General features: G+C 41.1%; 1 protein-coding gene across 5 annotated transcripts in view; it reads right to left on the bottom strand.

Annotated features, from left to right (window-relative positions):
* Positions 1–8,830: 8,830 nt before the first annotated feature.
* Positions 8,831–23,615, bottom strand: part of RNF111 (ring finger protein 111) — a 126,250-nt gene continuing 111,465 nt past the window's right edge. For 3 of the 5 annotated variants that reach the window (XM_049773620.1, XM_049773622.1, XM_049773621.1), the window contains 4 exons: positions 21,040–21,132; positions 15,808–15,903; positions 13,416–13,543; positions 8,831–10,485 (listed from right to left, as the gene is read on the bottom strand). In XM_049773620.1, the coding sequence (XP_049629577.1) occupies positions 10,368–10,485; positions 13,416–13,543; positions 15,808–15,903; positions 21,040–21,132 (435 nt within the window). In that variant the 3' untranslated portion in view covers positions 8,831–10,367. The remainder of the gene's footprint in view (positions 10,486–13,415; positions 13,544–15,807; positions 15,904–21,039; positions 21,133–23,615) is intronic. The other 2 variants (XM_049773623.1, XM_049773624.1) reach the window with 1 other exon arrangement.

The raw sequence follows: 23,615 nt of genomic DNA, 5'->3' as shown, positions 1-23,615 counted from the left end.
ATCAGATACCAGGGATCGAACCCAGGTCAGAGACGATGGGTTGGCTTCATGCAAGGCAAATGTCCTATTTAAATGAGCTATCCTTCAGCCCCAATCCCTAATTTTCAGTTTACTAATCTACGTACCTCATTCTTTTTGGGGGAGCATAGCTGTCAGCACTCAGGGGTTACTCCTGGCTCTGCACTAAGAAATCGCTCCTGATAAGCTCAGGGAGCCATATGGGAGCCAGGATCATACCCAGGTCCTATACAGGTTAACCACATGCAAGGCAAATGCCCTACGGCTGTGCTGTTATTCCAGACCTGAACATACCTCATTCTTCAAATTACTTTCTACAAATTCTCAGGACCTTTCCCCATGAATAATATTTCTGAACACTATTTGTTGATAAGTTCCAGAACTTTTTTTGTTGCTGCGGTGAACCTAGGTTTGATGGCCAGCACCATATATAGTCCAAGTCCACCAGTATAAGCCCTGAACAGAGCCAGGAATAAACCCTAAGTACTGCCAGTTATGAGCCAAAAACACAAACAAAACCAACAAATTAACTAAAAAAAATGGTAGTAGGTTGAGAAACAACTATAAATAGGGGATCTTTGAGGTGAACTTTGTTATTTTCATCAGTGAAACCCAGTGCCTAACAGAGATAAAGCATCACTCTGCCTCTAATCTATAGACATTTACAGCTCTGAGGTAACCTGTTAGAATTTAGAAGGCAGATAAGATCAAGATCAGGGTGTTAAGAAATGGCAATATGGGAACTGGAGAGATAGCACAGCGGTAGGGCGTTTGCCTTGCACACAGCTGTTCCAGGATGGATGGTGGTTCAAATTCCGACATCTCATATGGTCCCCCATGCCTGCCAGGAGTGATTTCTGACCACAGAGCCAGGAGTACCTCTGAGCATGCCGCTCAGAGTGTGTGACCCCCCCCCCAAAGTGGCAATAATAAAAATAAATCTGTGGACAAAGTACTCTAAGAGTTTGCGTAATCAGTGTGTTGTAAGTGGGTCAGAGCAATAACATAGCAGGTAGGGCACTTGGCTTGAATGCAGCGACCTGGGTTCAATTTCCAGAGCCATATATAAACCCCTGAGCACTTACTCACATAAGAGCTGAACATAGCCAAAAGTAAGCACTGCGTACTGCCACATGTGGCCCAAAACAAAAAATAAAAATTGAGGGGCCGGGTAGGTGGCGCTGGAGGTAAGGTGTCTGCCTTGCAAGCGCTAGCCAAGGAAGGACCACGGTTCGATCCCCCGGCGTCCCATATGGTCCCCCCAAGCCAGGGGCGATTTCTGAGCACATAGCCAGGAGTAACCCCTGAGCATCAAACGGGTATGGCCCAAAAAAAATAAATAAATAAATAAAAATAAAAATTGAAACATTAAAGGCAAAGCGGCATAGGATCCAGAAAAAAATTTTTTTTTTTTTTTTTTTTTTTGGTGTTTGGCCACATCCAATGACACTCAGGGGTTACTCCTGGCTCTGCGCGCAGAAATTGATCCTGGTTTGGGAGACTATATGAGATGCCGGGGATTGAACCCAGACCCGTCCTAGGTCAGCCACATGCAAAGCAAATGCCCTAACGCTGGTGCTATCGCTCAGGCACCCAAAAGGGAATATTTTAATAAGAATGTATCTGGGGGCCCGGAGAGATAGCACAGTGGCGTTTGCCTTGCAAGCAGCCAATCCAGGACCAAAGGTGGTTGGTTCGAATTCCGGTGTCCCATATGGTCCCCCGTGCCTGCCAGGAGCTATTCCTGAGCAGACAGCCAGGAGTAACCCCTGAGCACCGCCGGGTGTGACCCAAAAACCAAAGAAAAAAAAAAAAAAGAATGTATCTGAGGCAAGGGACCAGAGGGCAGGTCATTTGCCTTGCATACAGTCAACCTGGATTTAATCCCAGGCATCCCATAGGGTACTTCAAGCTCTCTACGAGTAATTACTAAATGCAGAGCCAGGAGTAATTCCTAAACAAGGCTGGATGTGTTCCGGCTCTACCCCAAAATTTTAGCCTTGAAAGAAGGGAATGTCAGAGAAATAGAACAGAGATTAAACCATTTGGCTTTGCACACACACTGACCTGGGTTCAATCCCCAGTGGTATAATACATATCTGGAGCAGTGAGGAGTGCTTCCTAAGCACAGAGCCAGGAGTAAGCATAGAGAAGAGCTCACAATAGCCCAAATAAACAAACAACAGAGAAAAAAAAAAGGTTTTCGGGCCAGAGAACTCAACAAGCTGAGTGTATGTTTTGAATGTGAGAGCAAAGGGTTCTAACCCAGAATCAAATGGTCTCTCAAGCCTTGCTGAAGATAATGCCCAAGCAAAGAGCTCAGATTAGTCCCTGAGTATAACGGGTGTGCCCCACAAGCCAAATAACAAGCACATACACAAAATGAGAAGGATGGATTAAATTGGCTTGTGGGGTTGAAGATAGTAGAATGGCTTGACTTGCATGTAGTCAAAACCATGTACACTGTAATAACCCTCTCTGAAAACATCCTCATAACATGGTAGTCAAGAACGTAGTTCAAAAAAAAATAATAAAAAAAAGAACATAGTTCACTGAAAAGCATTTATTCCCTTTTTCTTTTTCCAGGCCACACCCAGCAATGCTCAGAGGTTACTCCTGGCTCTGTACTCAGAATTACTCCTGGTGGGCTTGGAGACCACGCAGGGGTCCTCAAACTTTTTAAACAGGGGCCCAGTTCACTGTCCCTCAGACCATTGGAGGGTCTGACTATAGTAAAAACAAAACTTATGAACGAATTCTTATGCACACTGCATATATCTTATTTTGCAATGAAGAAACAAAACAGATACAAATACAAAATGTGGCCTGCGGGCCATAGTTTGAGGACCACTTGGGATAGAACCTACATCAGCCGAGTGCATGGCACTTGCCATGCTATGGCTCTGGCTCCTCCCTTTTCTTTCTTTTAGCAGTGCCAGGGATGGGATCCAGGGCCTCATATAAGCAAGCCAAGATCTTTATTTCTTTAGTTTTCTGTGTCACATCCATTGTGCAGGAATCAAATCTGGGCCTTCAGCATACAAAAATCCATGCTCCAGCGCCTTGAGGTCTCTTGGTCCTTTTTGTTCCCTTCCAACAGTACATTAAGTCAGAGCATGTGGGGCTGGAATGATAGCACAGTGCGTAAAACATTTGCTTCATTGACCCAGGTTTGATCTCTGACATCCTATATGGTCCCAACCTTGACTTAGCCCTAAGGTCCACCAGGTATGGCCCCAAAACAAACAAGCAAATGAAGTCAGTGGATGGGTCATCTTCTGGCGAAAAAAATGAACTTAAGTGTAAAAAGAAAATAATGGTGGCCAATAATTACCAGTTAGTCCCGATCCATGCTAATATAATACGTCTATGGCATTCTCAGAAAGAAAGGCAAGGGCAAATTCTCCTTTCTGCATGAACTACAACAGCCCAATGTCACACCCTCCACCCTTTGACAGAAAGGGGCCAGCTTAATCTTATCAAACTACCAAGCTACTAAATTTGTTTCACATTTTATATATGCATGCAGCCACACAACACCTCAATAATCGATAGTGTCAGACGGGTAGTAAAATAGGATTATTTGATGGGAAAGTTACAAGTTCAGTGAGCCTAAACAGCAATGCGGAAGACTCAACTGGCACCAACCACAGCTCAGTAAATTCTTAGATACTGACTTTAGTAACACAAAGGAGAGAGAATTCTTTTTTCAGATTTTATTGAAACCATTATGATTTACAAAGTTCTTCAGAGTTGGGATTTCAGGCATACTGTAGCAATGAATTGGCCATTCCACCAACAGTGTTGACCTCCCTCCACCATTGTTCTCAAAGTGCACCCTATACTATACCACCACCATTTTTCCTCGAATCTGCCAGTGTAACAGGCCCCCCCCCCTTTTTTTTTGAACATATGGGATGCTGGGATTCAAACCACCATTAGTCTTGCAAATGCCCTAGCGCTGTGCTATCTCTCCAGGCCCTGTTTTCCTCCTCCTCCTCCTCCGCCGCCGCCATTTTTTTGTCTACTGGATCTGTCCAGTGGTGATAGTGGAGTATTGAAATCTCCTACTATTATCACATTTCCCGTCATGTGTTTCTCAACTGCCTCACATATTTTGCTGACTCTACATTAGGTGCATAAATATTGATCAGGGCTAATACCTCTTGATTTATTGTTCCCCTGGTTAGTATGTAGTGACCCTCTTTATCTCTGATCACTTTCTCGAGGTTGAATGGAATTTGGTCTGATATAAGAATGGCTGTCCCTGTTCTTTTTTGTTTTCCATTGGCTTGAAAGATAGATTTCCATCCTTTTATTCTAAGCCTATGCCTGTCCTGTACTTGTAGGTGTGTTTCTTGCAGACAGCAGAAGGCTGGTTTATTTTATTTTATTTTTTTTTGGTTTTTGGGTCACACCCGGCGGTGCTCAGGGGTTACTCCTGGCTGTCTGCTCAGAAATAGCTCCTGGCAGGCATGGGGAACCATATAGGACACCGGGATTCGAACCAACCACCTTTGGTCCTGGATCGACTGCTTGCAAGGCAAACGCCGCTGTGCTATCTCTCCGGCCTCGGTTTATGTTTTTTTAATCCAGTTCTCTACTATGTGTCGTTTAATAGGAGAGTTTAGTCCATTAACATTTAGGGAGATTGACAGAGAGGGCTGTTGTGCAGTTGTGTTGTGTAGGGTGGTTGTTGTTACAATCGGGGGTTTGGATTGTGTAGTTCATCTGTGAGTAGGTCGTTTAGAATTGGTTTTGTGTGCACAAATACTGCAAGCTCGTTTTTGTTTGAGAATGTCTTTAGGCTACCATCCCATATGAATAACAGTTTTGCTGGGTATTGTACCCTAAGCTGAAAATTTCTTTCATTCAGTCATTTAAATATTTCATTCCACTGTCTTCTTGCTTGAATTGTTTCAAATGGGAGATCTGGTTTGATTCTTATGTCCCTTCCTTTGTACTTGAGGTTCTTTTTTTCCTATTGCTTTAAGGAGTTCATCTTCATTTCCTCCTCCTCCTCCTCTTCTTCTTTCTTCTTCTGTTGCTGCTGCTTCCTTCTTTCTCTTCTGCTTCTTGCAAGGCAAACACCCTTCTTCTTCTTCTTCCTCCTCCTCCTCCTCCTCCTTCTTCTTCATTTTATACAAAAATGCAGAAATATGTGGTGTCCCCAAGGGTTCTATGAAAAAAAACCAGAAGCCCCTATCTAAGAGATAAAAAGAGGGGGCAGGTGGTGGCAGTATTTTGGCATAGGTGCAGCAACTGTTACGGAAAATGGAAAGGGAAAACTATTGGCCTAAAATCACGGATGATAATTATTTCAAATTGACCCTTGTTGATCTAAGTTTTGATAATTCCATTTGCTTTTGTGTTAAAATAAGCAGCATGAAGAAAATTTGTTTGTGCCTGCATGGAGGTAAACTAGGATTGGGACACAGGTAAACCTCATACTGGTGGTAGGATTGGTATTTGCACATTTAATGCCTAAAATGACAGGATTATGAACAACTTGGTAAAACATGGTACTATGAAAAAAATTGGGGAAATAAAAAGACGAGGCTGGAGCAATATTACAGATGGTAGGATGGTAGGATGCTGCCTTTCGTGCTGCTGACCTGAGTTCAATCCCCAGCATCTTAACTTGGATCTCCAAGTTACTCCCCAATTACTCCCCAGGAATAATTCCTGAGTACAGAGCCAGGAATAATCCCTGAGCAATGTCAGGTGTGGCTAAAACCAAAAGTAAGTAAAAAGATCTTAAAGGACAGGAAATAATTTGTGCTGCCTCAGGAATCTGAGGGTTTTAATGTTTTCCAGCCACTCCCACCTAACCCAGGTCAGCTGCATGCAAACTAAATACATTACCTAGTAGTGTAAACTCCAAGAATCTCGGGCTTAAATGAGACTTGAATTATGACTCAGTTACATTCAGGTGGTTAATAAAATTCTGGGGGCCAGAACAACAGCACAGCAGCAGGGCATTTGCCTTGCATGTGGCCGACTCGGGATGGGCCCGGGTTTGATTGAAGCATCCCATATGGTTCCCCAAGCCAGGAGTAACCTCTGAGTGCCACTGGGCGTGGCCCAAAAACAAAACAAAATTCTGAAAAAATTAAATATAATACTTAGAACAGGAAAATTACCCTCATGTCCAATTCTAATCATCTTTCATATAAAAGTTATTGGAAATCCAGGAGTGGTGGCACAAGCAGTAGGGCATTTGCCTTGCACGTGCTGACCTAGGATAGACCGTGTGTGGTTCAATCCCCCAGTGTTCCATATGGTCTCCCAAGTAAGGGGCGATTTCTGAGTGCATAGCCACAAGTAACCCCTGAGCATCACCAGTTGTGGCCCCAAAACAGACAAAAAAGTTATTGGAAATCCACAGACCAGGTTATGAGCATAACTTGGAGCACCCATGTTGAAGGGGATTTCCTGGATGAAAGTCATGAAGCCCCCAAGTGACAGACTGAAAATCTTAGTATTCTGAGTGGTCCTCCCAGGTACACAAGGAAAAGAGGCAACTTGTTCTGTCTTGAACACCTTTAAGAGTAACCTGTACGTCAGCAATTCACACCCAAGATTTAGCAGAACCTACATTTGAAAATCAAGTTTTAATCAGCTAAATCCGTGTTCCTCTGCACTGGTAAGAGATTAACAGAGTTGTGTAAACTGGGCAGAACAAAATCTTCTCCTGGAAATCCAGGGCTTCCATAGAAAGAAATCCAGTTTTTTTCGTTTGTTTGTTTGTTTTTTGGTTTTTGGGCCACACCTGGCGTTGCTCAGGGGTTACTCCTGGCTGTCTGCTCAGAAATAGCTCCTGGCAGGCACGGGGGACCATATGGGACACCGGGATTCGAACCAAGCACCTTTGGTCCTGGATCGGCTGCTTGCAAGGCAAACACCGCTGTGCTATCTCTCTGGGCCCCAGTTTTTTTCAATAAATGCCTTGAGTCAAGGAAAAAACTTGCGAAGCCCTCAAGTCATACAACATAGGAAGATCAGCAGTGTTGTTTAGATGGCCCATATAGGCTTTGCAAAATGTTTGGAGAGGAGAAAAATGATGTTTCATCCTTAAAAATATATTAAAATTCTGGGCCGGAGAGATGGCATGGAGGTAGGGCGTTTACCTTGCATGCATCAGGACAGTGGTTCAAATCCTCGCATCCCGTATGTCCTGAGCCTGCCAGGAGCAATTTCTGAGCGTAGAGCCAGGAGTAAGCCCTGAGCACTGCTGTGTGTGAACCAAAAACCAAACCAAACCAAACCAAACCAAACCAAAAAAAAACTAGAAATAAGAATTGGTGGGGGAGGGGAGGCGGTGGCAGTTAGGGACTAGTCCTGGCTCTGTGCTCAGAAATCACTCCTGGCAGGCTGGGGGAATTATATGGGATGCCAGGCATAGAACCTAGGCCATGCAAGGTAAACACCTTACCTGCTGTGCTATCACTCCAGCCCCAGATATAAAAATTTAATGACAAAAAAATTTTGGTTTGGGGGCCAGAGAGATAGCATAGCAGTAGGGTATTTGCCTTGCAGCCAATCCAGAATGGGCAGTGGTTAGAATCCTGGCATCCCATATGGTGAGAGTGAGAGAGAGTGAGAGTGAGAGAGTGAGAGAGAGTGAGAGAGAGAGAGAGAGAGAGAGAGAGAGAGAGAGAGAGAGAGAGAGAGAGAGAGAGAGAGAGAGAGAGAGAGAGAGAGAACTCGTTTATACTTTTGGTCTCCAGGAGGAACTTGAAGAGAACACCATTATATGAATTGACCATGTACTACTTCAGTTCCTAGACATGAATCCCAGATTTGCCAGTGGCACTTTCTCTTCCTCTGCCCCATTGTTTACTGCAGATTATTCATCTAGTACAATAATTTTATATTTTTCTTTTGTTTTTCGTGTGTGTGGGGGGGCAGGTGGTGAAGAGACTGTATCGGAATGGAACCAGAGTCAAGTGAAGCAATTTTGTGCCAGACAAGCACTTTATTTACTTTAGATACTTTATCTCTCTGGCCCTGTATCTGAATTTCTTTCTTTCTTCCTTTTCCTTTTGGAGCACACCTCGTAGTGCTTAAAGATTATTCTTAGCTGTGTACTCAGGAATATGCAGGGAACCTAACAGGATGCCAGAGCTTGAACCCAGATTGGCCACATGCGTGGCAAATGCCCTACCCACTGGACCATCTTTCCAACCTTAGTCCATGGTCATTTATGAAAAATATGTTGAAACATGTTTATCTTGACAAACTGCTACAGTGCAAGATTAAGTAACACAAAAAGACAAATTAACTAAAGAAACAAACATCTAGTTATGCAAGTGCTCTTAAGTGATATCACTATTTTCTTTTTCTTTTTTTGTTTTGTTTTTTGTTTTTGGGTCACACCTGGCAGTGCTCAGGAGCTACTCCTGGCTCTATGTTCAGAAATCGCTCCTGGCAAGCTCAGGAGACCATATGGGATGCCGGGATTCGAACCACCGACCTTCTGCATGTAAAGCAAATGCCTTACCTCCATGCTATCTCTCCAGCCCCCACTATTTTCTTCTTCCTTTTTCCTTTTTTTTTTTTGTTTTTGTTTTTGGGCCACACCTGGCAGTGCTCAAGGTTTACTTCTGGCTCTGTGCTCAGAAATAGCTCCTGGCAGGCTTGGGGGACCCATATGGGATGCTGGGAATCGAACGGGGGTCAGTCCCCGGTTGGCCGCATGCAGGACAAATGCCCTATCACTGTGCTATCTCTCCACCCCAATATCACTATTTTCAATGGCAAAATCCCTAGTGTAGAGTTTAAAAAACAAAAACTAGTGATGAAACACAAAGACAATAGAAATATAAGTTATTTATTCATCAATCCACTTACAAAGCAGGTGGCTTAATGCAAGCTTATTGACATCTTCACATATGACCCATGGGAACATGTCTTCCACATACAGACAGTGATGTCACTGACTGGATGCAACTGTAATCTGGGCATAGTATAAGCACATTAGACATAAAATTCGGCTATCCTGTATATGAAAGTATCTGGTAATATGTATCCTGAAGTGGATTAAAACTTTCTCCAAAGGAGAAATGTTAGTACATTAACTTACTTTATATTCTATATTATGCAGTAATCTTAACTATATAGAAACTAAAAAATTTAAATCAGTGATCGACTCTTGGTAATGTATGAAGTGGGAGTCTAGAACCAGAGGAACAACAGTAGGTTGACAGTATAATTTGTGCCTCACAGTTTCTGCAGATTTACTGTTTTCAAGTTTAAAGAGAAATAAAACAAGAGACATGTAGATTCAGCTGACTTTATTTATCTTTAAACTAATAAAAATCCCTTAAAATGATCCTGGGACATTTTAGAAGTTCTATGAATGCAGATACCTGCCAATGACTGCAATTCTAAATCTTGACTGAATGTGTTGACAAAATTAATGTAAGCAGATATCTTTACTATGCGTGCTTAAGTAGAAGACTAAACAAAATTCTACATGTCTTCTTCAATTTCCCTAAAATTTTTGTTAAATCTGCAATTATGTACAATCCAGCTAATTGAAATTAATATTAGTGTTCATCAGGGCTGTTTCACAGCAGCAAAAATCGAATCAGGGAAATAAAGTTCTAAACAATGTAGAAAAAGATAAATACAATCAGAACAGCAGTCTCCATGAATGATATTAATATTCCACTCTATCTGCATTGTGCAGAAAAGAAAAGGACACCAAGAAAATCTCTATTGATCACTCTGGTGATAAGAATATCACCTGCATCTGTTGTAATATGGTTTGTATTCTGTTCCCAGCATTAAGGATGGTATTTAACTCAAGAAATCCATATCGTAGTTATACAGCAGCCAGTTTGTCCTAGTTAAGGAATGTCTTAATACACAATATTATCATTTTTCTAGAGGATCTTTATACATTAAACTGAAGCACATGATTGATTAAATTAAGGTTAGTAATGGATTAAAAAATTCATAATTCTCAAGTCCCGATACTATGTAAAAAAACAAAAAGACCACAAAATCCTACTTACTAAAGCAGCTAATCTTGCCTGCAAGTTTAGGGTCACAAGCCCATAATATGTGCAAAGAAATGCAATACAAGGAACCATGCAAAAATACAGTAAAATGATACAGGAAAAATGTCAAATCTAAAAAAAAAAAAAAGCTTTTATAAATACATCAAAATCAACTGTATACATAAACTGTAGATCTAGCATTAGTTGTACCATATAGCAGAGCCAGCACTCGAAGTTCCAGGCTTCCAAATCTGCGCAGGTAAGTCATGCCATCTTTGGTTGACTGCAGTACCAGAGGATGGGAATGAGAGAGAGGGAGGGGAAGTGTTCTGAAACATGGTGTCAACTTTCACTGGGCAGCTGGGCCTCAATGTCCACTCTACATATGGGGCACTTCTTATTGGTGATCAACCACTGGTCAACACACACTTGGTGGAAAAGGTGCATACAGGGAAGGCGCCTACAAGCAAACAAACAAAACAAGAAAGCATTAATTTGATGGGACTGGAAGTAGATAGCTTTCTAGCCAAATGGTATGTACAATAATTCAGGAGTGCTTTAGAGCATATTAAAACAAAAGTGTTTTAAATTGTTTATTCTCTTCATAGAAATAATTAACCTCTCTAATGAATTAAGCCTATGCTAAACATAAGCACTCTTAGCAATAAAATGTATAAATGACCACATCTTTTTTTTTTTTTTTTTTTTTGGTTTTTGAGTCACACCTGGCAGTGCTCAGGGGTTATTCCTGGCTCCAGGCTCAGAAATTGCTCCTGGCAGGCACAGGGGACCATATGGGGCGCCGGGATTCGAACCGATGACCTCCTGCATGAAAGGCAAACGCCTTACCTCCATGCTATCTCTCCGGCCCCCATCTTTTACATAGCTATGAAATCTAATTAAATTAGCTCCATGGTTTTGTTTTTGTTTGCTGTAAGGGGGTTGTTGGTGTTTTGGGGCTATACCCAATGATAGCCTATGAATACTCCTGGCTCTGCACTAAAAAACTAGCACCAGCTCAGGGGACCGTATAGGATGCTGAGGATCAACCATTGTGGAAACGCATGCAAACTGCTCCAACACCCATAAACTCTATTCTTACAAACTGTAGGAATGAGGAGTACATTGGCAGTTATTCTAGTTCTGTTGATAATTCATCATAGACTGCAATTGGCCCTATGCTTCCTGGTATACAATAATACAAATACAATTTGGAGAGGGGCTCCCCAGCAGTGTTCAAGGGCTACTTTTGGCAGTGCTTTGAGAACAGAAGGTCAAAGTGATAAAACCTGAGAAGTCGCACATGCAAGTTTAGTGCTCCAACATAATGATTATCTCTGGAGCCCCCGCCCCAAAGTGCAATTTCATCTTAATCTCTCAATGTTATGTGATGCCGTAAATATAGAGCACCCATGTTAGACTAACAAATTCTAAAAAGAAATTCTTTTAAGTACATAAATGATGTGTTAGCAATGGTATATCATTTTTATAGCTTTGTAATATATGCTACCCCTTTATAAGATGCTATGGGGCCAGAAAAAATCCAAAGTCTTGTATGCAACCACCTCTAGGTCAATCCTTTATATCATCCAGTCCTATGGAGCACTGCTGGATGTAGCTTACAGGGCCCCAGTAGCACCAGAGTGGCCTAGGTAAACCCTGGTACCACAGAGCCTGATCATTACTGTATCCCTAGACCTTCATATTAAACCACCAAGCCAATTAGCTGAGAATCACCCCAGAGCTCTTTGTGTACTACCTGGGAATCCACCACCCCACACCTAAAATAATGTTTTAAAAAGTTACTAACTAGGGGCCGGAGAGATAGCACAGCGGCGTTTGCCTCGCAAACAGCCAATCCAGGACCCAAGGTGGTTGGTTCGAATCCCGGTGTCCCATATGGTCCCCCGTGCCTGCCAGGAGCTATTTCTGAGCAGACAGCCAGGAGTAACCCCTGAGCACTGCTGGGTGTGGCCCAAAAACAAACAAACAAAAAAAATTACTAACTAAAGAATCTATTTTTGCTTTAATCAATCACTATTTTTTAAATGTTTGGCTGGTTTGGGAGGGGTCACAATTAGCGATAGACTCATTCTTGACAGTGCTCAGGGAACCATATATAAGGATTGAATCTGGATCAGCTGCATGCAAGTTAAGTACTCCTATTTGTTGTACTATCTCTTCAGCATCTTAACCCATGTCAATAGCTATTGGTTTGAAAATAAACCCTTTAAATTCCAATAAAGCAGGTATCAAAGCTGTAAAAACAGTATCTAGGATGTTCCAATGAAACCTTGAATAGTTCAGTAATAGTATAAAAATAATTTACATCTTTATAGACTTTCACTGGAAATATAATGTTCAAATAACCTTGTAAATGCACTGTATTAGAAACTGTTTCTTCTTCCAAATGCATAAGTGTATAGTCATCCTTAGAAATTAAAGTAACACAAAAGTACCATGTGGTTCCATTATACATAATCACAGATGCTGTTTCATTTAACACTGGGTTTTATTAGAAAATAAACTATGGGGCCAGAGAGATAGCATGGAGGTAAGGCATTTGCCCTTCATGCAGGAGTTCATTGGTTCGAATTCCGGCGCCCCACATGGTCCCCCGTGCCTGCCAGGAGCAATTTCTGAGCATGGAACCAGGAATAACCCCTGAGCACTGCCGGGTGTGACCCCAAAAACAACACAAAAAAACAAAACAAAACAAAAAAAAACTAAAGGTGCTCATGTCTGAAATTAAAACTTAATAACATTTTATAGACCACAAATAAAAGAAGACAAAATTGATAATTTCAGGATAAACTAAGTCATAATATATTCTGTTATATTACTTATAATTTATAAATAAATTCCACTGAGCTAATCAAGATCCCTTTTAAACTTTGAACAATATAAATATGTGTATCTGGGGGTGGGCATCCAGTTGTACTCAGGCATCACTCCTGGTAGGTTCAAGGACCATATGAGGCAGGGGATCAAACCCAGGTCCGATGTGTGCAAGGCAAGTGTCTTACCTGATGTACCATCACTCTGACCTCGAAACTCTTTGACAATATATTAAGTAAAATGTCAATATCCTCTCCTCCGCAGCCCCTCAAATATTCTTTTCTATAAGACTTTATAGAAGATAATTATGGCCATAAAATTTTCCTAGTTAAGACTTGGTGGGACCCTAAAAGTGAATAAACTTTATTCCATCTATATATCCTTTTTCTGGCATTAAAGAGATCTGAATCTTTCTATTATTTTACTCATTATAAGAAGGCAATTCTACATGTCAGAGACTAACAACAGTATACACTAGGAAAAATCTTTTAGTTTCTAACCCACTTTCAAATAAAAATCTCTTGTATAGTTTTGGATATAATGTCTAGTTACCTCACATCTTCACCTTCCTCTAAAATAGACAAACAGATAGTACATTTTTCCTCTGTGTCTTCCTCAGTCCCTTCTTCCCCATCTTGTTTGCAGTGCAGTTTCCTCTGTGAGAACCAATCAGTTGTTACCTTATTAGTAGAGATGACATTATTGAACAACTGAGTAAAGTCTGCATTTATTTGAAAAACAAAGCAAAACATTTACCCACAATTTACTCCCAGGTATAGCAATCATAACTTAATGGAAAAAATTAAATAACTACCTTCAAATAGGTAGTATCTTTTTAAACTTTTTTTAATTTTTTAATAATATCTTTATTTAAACACAACATGATTGTAGTTGGGTTTCAGTCATAAAAAAGAACACCCTCCCTTCACCAGTGCAACATTCCCACCACCAATGCCCCCCATCTCCCTACTTCCCCAACCCCCTTCCTAATTTCAAGACAGGCATTCTACTTCTCTCACTCATTAACATTGTTATGGTAATTGTTAATGTAGTTATTTCTCTAAGTGCACTCACCACTCTTTGTGGTGAGCTTCATATCAAATAAATAGCATCTTAATATATAATCAGAATCAAAAATTTTATGTAACAGAAGTTAGCTTAAAATTTACTTAATCCACAGCTAAAATGATACACAATAAACTATTCTGTCCTATCATAAACATAGCTAAATATACTTTATTTCACTAACATTTCAAACAATAATCAAATAAATTAATGCTAATAATAGTATTTAGCTTAGATGGTGAAAGGACTTAAAATTTACTGGTAATATTATTGAATCTAATCTTAGAAAACAGGTTAAAATTTTGATTGTAGCACACTTTATATTTTACATATAACACATTTAACATACCCCCAACTTTTAAATATAATACCATATATATGGTTGATAACATATCTTAACATATTCCAGAATTGAGAAAAGAATACAAGAAATGTTGATCAACTAAAGCCTATTAAAATAAATGACATGGGGCCAGAGATATTGCACAGTGGTGGGATGTTTGCCTTGCACAAGGCCGACCCAGGACTAATTGGGGTTCAATTCCCCGCATCCCATACGGTCCCCCGAGCCTGTCAGGAGCGATTTCTGAGCACAGAGCCAGGAGTAATTCCTGAACACTGCCAAGTGTGGCCCAAAAACCAAAAAGTAAAAAGTAAATTAAAATTAAAAACAAAATTAAAAAAAAATGATTCAATTAATGAAAATCATTAAAATGACAAAAGATTGTAGATTATCCATAGGTGTTGATGGAGAACAAAAGAAAATATGCAAGACTGTATGGAATCGTGAACTTTGGCTTGTGTGTTTGGTTTTAGGGAAAAATACCCAGCAGTGCTCAGGACCTATTCCTGGCTCTGTGCTCAGGACTAACCTTTTGTTGTGCTTGGGAGACTATGTGTGGTGCCAGAGATTAAAAACAAAGCGCAAGACAAGTGACTTAATCCACAAATTATCTCTAGCCTCAGTGATTATTTTCAAAGTGGAATAAAAAAGTACACAGATCATAAATGCATAAAAATACTTGCATAAAAATATATTACCGGGGCCGGGAAGGTGGCGCTAGAGGTAAGGTGTCTGCCTTGCAAGCGCTACCATAGGACGGACAGCGGTTCGATCCCCCGGCGTCCCATATGGTCACCCCAAGCCAGGGGCAATTTCTGAGCGTATAGCCAGGAGTAACCCCTGAGCGTCAAATGGGTGTGGCCCAAAAACCAAAAAAAAAAAAGAATGTTTCTTTGGGCCCAGAGAGATAGCACAGCGGTGTTTGCCTTGCAAGCAGCCGATCCAGGACCAAAGGTGGTTGGTTCGAATCCCAGCATCCCATATGGTCCCCCGTGCCTGCCAGGAGCTATTTCTGAGCAGACAGCCAGGAGTAACCCCTGAGCACCGCCGGGTGTGACCCAAAAACCAAAAACCAAAAAAAAAAAAAAAAAAAAAAAATAAAAAAAAATATATATATATATATATATATATATATATATATATATAACCTAAAAAATCCTTATCCATAATTTTTCACAAGGAAGAAAAGGGACCAGCAGAAAAAAATCTTTCTGAGTACCATTTTTGTACTTCCTAACTCTTTTTTTTTGTTTTTGTTTTTTTGTTTTTGGGTCACACCTGGCAGCTCTCAGGTTATTCCTGGCTCTAGGCTCAGAAATCACTCAGAAATATGGGATGCCGATATTCGAACCACCGTCCTTCTGCATGCAAGGCAAACTCACTACCTCCATGCTATCTCTCCGGCCCTGTACTTCCTAACTTTTATGTATTATTTTAATTATAATATACTTGGGCGATTCTACAAGCTCAAGATCCAAAACATAAAATTTTATAGATCAGTAATATTAATCTGGAGGTATCAGTGTAAACTCTTACCTTTTTGTATTTGTGTGGGTATGTACATCTTTCAATTGTCCCCTGTGATGCTCCACGGTTAACATTTCCTAATCTTTCTTCTAAATGAATCAATTCCTAAAAGTCAACAATAACTAGTATTACACACAAGAATGATTATCCCCTATAGCAGCACAATCTTAATTGTAAAAACAATAAATTTTCCCTTTCTAATTTCCCCAATATTTACTGTGCCTATGCGAAAAAAAGAGAACAAATTAATTTTTTGTTGTTGTTGCTTGTTTTTGCTTTGTTTTGTTTTTATTTCGGGACCATGGTTAATGTTTAGCTGTTGTCTTTATTGCTGTGGTGCTTTTCAAGTTGTCTGTTTTTTTTTTCCTGTATTAGTGTTATGTTTTTCTTCCTTTTTCCCTTCTCTTAAATTGATATTTATAGCCTCTAGAAAGACTCCTCCCTTTTTTTTGCTAGTTTGATTTTTGTCATCCCCCCCTCCCCCCGCTTTTTTAGTATAATATATTATATTTAAACACCTTGGTTACAAACATGATTGTGGCTGGGTTTCAGTCATATAAGAGGACACCCTCCATCACCGGTGCAACATTCCCACCACCAACGTCCCAAATCTCTCTCCTCTCCACCCTGACCCCGCCTGTACTCTAGACAGGCTTTTTATTTCCCTCATACATTCTCATTGTTAGGATAATTCGTAATGTAGTTATTTCTCTAAACTCATCACTCTTTGTGGTGAGGTTCATGAAGTGGGCTGTAACTTCCAGCCCTCCTCTTTTGTCTCTGAAATTATTGCAAGAATGTCTTTCATTTTCCTTAAAACCCATAGATGAGTGAGACCATTCTGCATCTTTCTCTCTCTCTCTGACTTATTTCACTCAGCATAATAGATTCCATGTCCATTCATGTATAGGAAAATTTCATGACTTCATCTCTCCTGATGGCTGTATAATATTCCATTGTGTATATGTACCACAGTTTCTTTAGCCATTCATCTGTTGAGGGGCATCTTGGTTGTTTCCAGAGTCTTGCTATGGTAAATAGTGCTGCAATGAATATAGGTGTAAGGAAAGGATTTTTGTATTGTATTTTTGTGTTCTTAGGGTATATTCCTAGGAGTGGTATAGCTGGATTGTATGGGATCTCATTTCCAGTTTTTGAAAGTATCTACATATCGCTTTCTAGAAAGGTGGAACTAGACAGCATTCCCACCACCAGTGGATAAGAGTTCAGACCTGATACCATAAGATATATAGAACAACACGTAGGAAACTGCACTTTCCAAACAAGTGAAAGCAGAGATTAACAGATGAGAATATATTAAGCTGAGAAGCTTCTGCACCTCAAAGGAAATAGTGCCCAGGATACAAGAGCCACCCACTGAGTGGGAGAAACTATTCACCCAATACCCATCAGATAAGGGGCTAACCTCCAAAATTTACAAGGCACTGACAGTACTCTACAAGAAAAAAAACATCTAATCCCATCAAAAAATGGGGAGAAGAAATGGACAGACACTTTGATAAAGAAGAAATACAAATGGCCAAAGGGTACATGAAAAAATGCTCCACATCACTAATCATCAGGGAGATGCAAATCAAAACAACTATGAGGTACCACCTCAAACCCCAGAGATTGGCACACATCACAAAGAATGAGAACAAGCAGTGTTGGCGGCGATGTGGAGAGAAAGGAACTCTTGTCCCCCCCACCCCTTTTTTATTCCTTCAAACAGAACCACATAACTTGAATCATCTTGTTCTGCCTCATTATTGAGGGGGAAATAATGAGAGGGTACCAAGACCGAACAGTCATATGAACAATGAGTAGAAATAAAAAATGATCAGATATAAACAACAAATCCAGAGCCACCGATAATAGAATCGATACCCAATCTATAACAAGCTAGACACAGAGGGGACCACTTATACTAGCAGCCTGGGGGGCAAAGGAGGGAGATATGGGATACATGCTGGGAACGGGGCTGGTGGGAGGACAACATTGGTGGTGGGAATGCCCCTGATTCAATATTACTATGTACCTAAAATATAACTGTGAAAGATTTGTAATCCACTTTGGTAAAAATAAAAATTATTTAAAAACAAAACAAAACAAAAAAATAATAAAATTTCATAGTAAATATAGTGGTCAAAAAGATACTTTGTAGAAATGAGTGACTATTTATGCATATGGATGTTTATTTGGTAGGTTTGGGGGCTTACCTGGCTGTGCCTAATTAGGGTTTACCCTTGACTCTGTGCTTGGGGACCATATGTTATAACAGGAATTAAACCTGAATGGACTGCATGACAGGTAAGTTCCTTATCTGCTGTACTATCCCTTTGGCCAATAATTACTATTTCTTTTTTGAGGTGGGTTTTTTTTCGTGTGTGTGTGTGTGTGTGTGTGTGTGTGTGTGTGTGTGTGTGTAAGTTCCTTATCTGCTGTACTATCCCTTTGTGTGTGTGTGTGTGGGGTTTTCGTGTGTGTGTGTGTGTGTGTGTGTGTGTGTATAAGTTCCTTATCTGCTGTACTATCCCTTTGTGTGTGTGTGAGTGTGTGTGTGTGAGTGTGTGTGTGTGTAAGTTCCTTATCTGCTGTACTATCCCTTTGTGTGTGTGTGTGAGTGTGTGTGTGTGTGTGTGTGTAAGTTCCTTATCTGCTGTACTATCCCTTTGTGTGTGTGTGAGTGTGTGAGTGTGTGAGTGTGTGTGTGTGTGTGTGTGTGAGTGTGTGTGTGTGTGTGTAAGTTCCTTATCTGCTGTACTATCCCTTTGTGTGTGTGTGAGTGTGTGTGTGTGTGTGTGTGTGTGTGTAAGTTCCTTATCTGCTGTACTATCCCTTTGGCCAATAATTACTATTTCTTTTTTGAGGTGGGTTTTTTTTTCGGTGTGTGTGTGGGGGGGGGGTTATCTGCTTGTGTGTGTGTGTGGTCATCTGTGTGCATGCGTGCGTGCGTGTGCATGTGTGTGCGTGTGCGTGTGTGCGTGTGTGTGTGTGTGTGTGTGTGTGTGTGTTCATCTGCCTAAAGATGCGCAGGCTTTGCTCTGCACTCAGGAATCACTCCTGTTGGGTTTGGGGGACCATGTAGGATGGTAGGTTGGCTGCAAGCAAGGCAAATGCCCCACCCACTGTAACATTTCTCAGGTTTTTCTTCAGAAAACTTTCTAAAGGGGCGGGAGCCATAGCACAGGCATTTGACTTGCATGAAGTTGTCCTGGGATGGACCTGGATCCAATTCCTGGTATCTCATACAGTCCCCAGAGCCAGGAGCAATTTCTAAGCACAGAGCCAGGAGTAACCCCAAAGCACAGCCAGGTGTGGCCCAAAAACCAAAAAAGAAAAAAAAAAAACTTTATAAAAATTAGGTTTAGTAAGAGCTTTAACTTAAAGCCATTTAATAGCATAATTTTTAGATAAAAAAACTTTACATTTGCTGGGTGGTGTTGGTGGGTCACCAGTAGTACTACAGCTGGAAGCTATGTGGTGTTGGGAGATTGAGCCCAGGGCCCACCGCATGCCAGAGATGGAACCACATACAAGTGAGGCTGTGCTCTCCCACTGAGCTATAACCCCAGAATTTACTATTATTTATATTTTTGTTTTGGGGGCACATCTGGCTGCACATTCTCAAGGCTTTCTCCTGGGTCTGCACTCAAAAATTTGGGGAACCATACAGGGTGCTGGGGATTGAACCCAGGTTGTCCACATCCGAGCCAAGTGCCCTACTTGCTGTACTATCTTTCTGGCTCCTAGTTATTTTATTTTACATGCATGGCTAACTTTTTTCTTTTTTCATTAAATAAATGCTTTAACTGATTCAATGTGAGACAGTAAGAAAATTGTTCAGGCTTGAGTTTTAGTCATACAAAGTCAAACATCCTTACCTTCACCAGTGTACATTTTCCACTGTAAATATCCCCAGTTTTCATTACGCCTTCCCTCTACAGCAGATTCACTCATTCTCATTCTCTCTCCCACCCTCTCCCCCACCTCTCTCTCCTCTCTCTCTGTCTCTGACTGTGTCTGTCTGTCTCTCTCTCTTTCCCTCCCTCCCTCCCTATGTCTCTCTTTCATTGACTTATTTATTTTTTGGTTTGGGGGCCAACCTGGCAGTACACAGGCATTACTCCTGGCTCTGTGCTCAGAGATTATTCCTAGTGGGGGCTGGAGTGATAATAGCACAGCAGGTAAGGAGTTTGTCTTGCATGGCTGACCCAGGACAAACCCAGGTTCAATCCACAGCATTTCATATGGTCCCATGAGCCTCCAGGAGCAATTTCTGAGCGCAGAGCCAGGAGTAATCCCTGAGCTGCCAGTGTGGCCCAAAAATCAAATGAAAACAAAAGAAAAAGAAAATAAAATACTCCTGGCAGGCTTGGGGGACCATAGGGGATGCCAGGGATCAAACCTGGGTCAGCTGCATTCAAGGCAAATGCCCTACCTGCTGTGCTACTGCTCCAGTTTTCCACCCCTTTTTTAGACACTGTGGTTTGTAATATTGTTACTGAAGGGGTATCATGGGCATCATTTTAATTCCTTTCAGCACCCAGTTCTTGTCCAAAGTGTTGCACTCCGCTGCTATTGACAGCACCCTTATTACCATGAACAGGTTACATGGGTAATTTCTGATCCTAAGATTAATTTTTTTTTTTTTTTTTGGTTTTTGGGTCACACCCTGCAATGCTCGGGCATTACTCCTGGCTCTACGCTCAGAAATTGCCCCTGGCAGGCACAAGGGACCATATGGGATGCCAGGATTTAAACCACCATCCTTCTGCATGAAAGACAAACGCCTTACCTCCATGCTATCTCTCCGGCCCCCTTAAAATTAATTTTTAAAAATACGTTGGGGTTTTTTGGGGGCCACACTCAGCAGTGATCAGGGCTTACTGTTGGTTTTGTGCTCAAACAGGGTCAGGTACATACAAATCAAGGACCTTACTTACTGTACTATCACTCTACTCTCCCCTCCCCACTTTTTATTGTTTTTGTTGTTTCTGCATGGGCCCCACACCCAGGAATTACTCCTGTGGTGCAGGCAATCAAACTAAGGTGAGCTACTAAGATTCTATTAACTATAAATCTTTCCATAAACCTCCAGAAATCATATCAGAAATTCAAATTTTTTATTGCCTGATGATCTCCAGGCACTGCAACAATCCTACACAGTTGAAAATATTAGTAGACATTCTCTGTACTAAATATACTCTGGTACATTATTTTCAATCATTTATCATATACCTCAAAATTGCCTCTGAAAGGACCTCTGAATGATGTTCCATCCAATCCTGATGAAATATAACGGATGTGAGGATAACCAGCCATGTCAGGAACCTATTTTAATAAAAGCAATATGCTAAGTCAATGAAGAGATTCAATCAAGTTTTACTATAATATTGAGAAATTTAAGACACTCAATTTAATACAATTTAAACATAATTCAACTATGCATTCATTCTATAACCGGATTAGATTACTATAGAAGATAATTGTTTAAGGGGCCAGAGATATTGATAGCACAGTGGTAAGGCATTTGTCTTGTATGAAGACGACTCAGGACAGACCCTGGTTCAATTCCTGGCATTCCATATGTTCCCTTGAGTCTGGCAGGAGCGATTTCTGAGTGCAGAGCCAGCAGTAACCCTGAGAGCCACTGGGTATGGTCCAAAAACAAAACAAAACAAAACAAACAAAAACACACACACACACACACACACAAAAACAATTAAAAAAAAGGTAATTGTTTACATATGAAATCTTAAAATATAATCAGGGGGCCAGAGGTAAACACAGTTGACCTGGCATCCCATATCATCCACTGAGCCAAACCATGGGGTGATTCTTGAGCACAGAGTAAGGAGTAAACTTTGAATACCAACAGTTGTGGCCCCAAAATCAAAACAAATACAAACAAACAAACAAACAAAAACCAAAAAGACAAAGAAAATAACTATTCCACAAGAAAACTAATTTCCTATACTTGATTTTTTCCACACAAAGAATCCTATATAGAAAAATGCCTGGGCCCGGAGAGACAGCACAGCGGCGTTTGCCTTGCAAGCAGCCGATCCAGGACCAAAGGTGGTTGGTTCGAATCCCGGTGTCCCATATGGTCCCCCGTGCCTGCCAGGAGCTATTTCTGAGCAGACAGCCAGGAGTAACCCCTGAGCAACGCCGGGTGTGACCCAAAAACCAAAAAAAAAAAAAAAAAAAGACCAATTTTAAGACTAAACCTCATAGGAGAGAATAAATACAAAATGACTTGGCTTTTTTTATAAGATCATGTTAGTCAGTGTGAGTTGAGAGCTTTATTAAAAGTATTTGAAAATTAAATACACAAAATGTCCCAATATTTCTTTAACTCCCTAAGACTCAAAATTTTCCCCATTTTTTGGGAATCTCATTCAATCAGTGAATACTTAAAAATTTTCTAATTATGGTTGGGTATGGATGGGATCATTCCTAGTAGTAGTCAGAAAGACAATCATGCAGTACTGGGGACTGACCCCAGTCAGGTCTCCAGCATGTGCAGTCTTTCCTTGAGTTATCTCTGTGGACCTTTTTCTTAAAAAAAAAAAAAAAAAAAAAAAAAAAAAGAAATCTTAATGAAGCAAAAATTGTTTGGTTTTTGTTTTTTGGGTCACACCTGGCAGCGCTCAGGGGTTCCTCCTGGCTCTACGCTCGGAAATCACCCCTGGCAGGCTCAGGGACCATATGGGATGCCGGGATTCAAACCACCGACCTTCTGCATGCAAGGCAAACACCTTACCTCCATGCTATCTCTCCGGTCTCAAAGCAAAATAGTTTTACTGAAAGAAATTTAGAGAAGTGTAGGGCCAGAGCAATAGCACAGCGGCAGGGTGTGTTTGCCTTATAGCGGTCGACCAGGAATGGACCCTGGTTCGAATCCTGGCATCCCATATGGTCCCCTGAGCCTGCCAGGAGAGACTTCTGAGCACAGAGCCAAAAGTAATTCCTGAGTGCCGCCGGGTGTGACCCAAAAACCAAAAACCTTAAGAGAAATTTAGAGAAGTTTGAGGAGAGAAAAGGAGAAATATAGCCTTAAGAGAGAACACAGGCTTCTTCCAGAAGATTTTTTAATTTTATTGTTTTGGGGCCACACTCAAGGTTACTCCTGGCTCTGCACTCAGGAATCACTTCTGTTGGTGCTCAAGGGACCATATGGGATGCCGTGGATCAAACCTAGGTCAACTGCAAGCACCTTACCCATTGTACAGTCTCTCTAGTCTGCATGTTCTTATTTTTTATACCAGGCATAGTTAAACCTCACTAGTAAGATTCTCACTGTGAATTTACATATTTAATAAAGTTTATTTCCAACTCCATTTGTGAACATGCACAGAACAGCGAATTATTTGTTTGAACAGTCCCTGTTGAAGACCTGCCTGCCTTATTAACAACTGATACTATACACAAGTATGGGTATTTTTTGCCATGTTTCTTTATTTCTGTGGAGCTCACACAGCTGTGCATAGGTATTAACTCCTGATCTGTACTCAGAAATGTCTTGCTGGACCTAGGGGACCATATGGAAAGTTGAGGATAGAACTAGATTGTCCATGTGCATGGCAAATGTCCTACCTACTGCACTATTGCTATGGCCACTTTTGTTATTTTTCTTTTTTTGGCTTTTGGGCCACACCCGGTGACGCTCAGGGGTTACTCTTGGCTATGCGCTCAGAAGTCGTTCCTGGCTTGGGGGACCATATGGGACACCGGGGGATCGAACCACGGTCCGTCCTAGGCTAGCGCAGGCAAGGCAGGCACCTTACCTCTAGCGCCACCGCCCGGCCCAA

Source organism: Suncus etruscus, chromosome 5, assembly GCF_024139225.1.
Source record: "Suncus etruscus isolate mSunEtr1 chromosome 5, mSunEtr1.pri.cur, whole genome shotgun sequence".
Classification (NCBI taxonomy): Eukaryota; Metazoa; Chordata; class Mammalia; order Eulipotyphla; family Soricidae; genus Suncus; species Suncus etruscus.
This window is presented reverse-complemented; position numbering and strand designations above follow the sequence as displayed.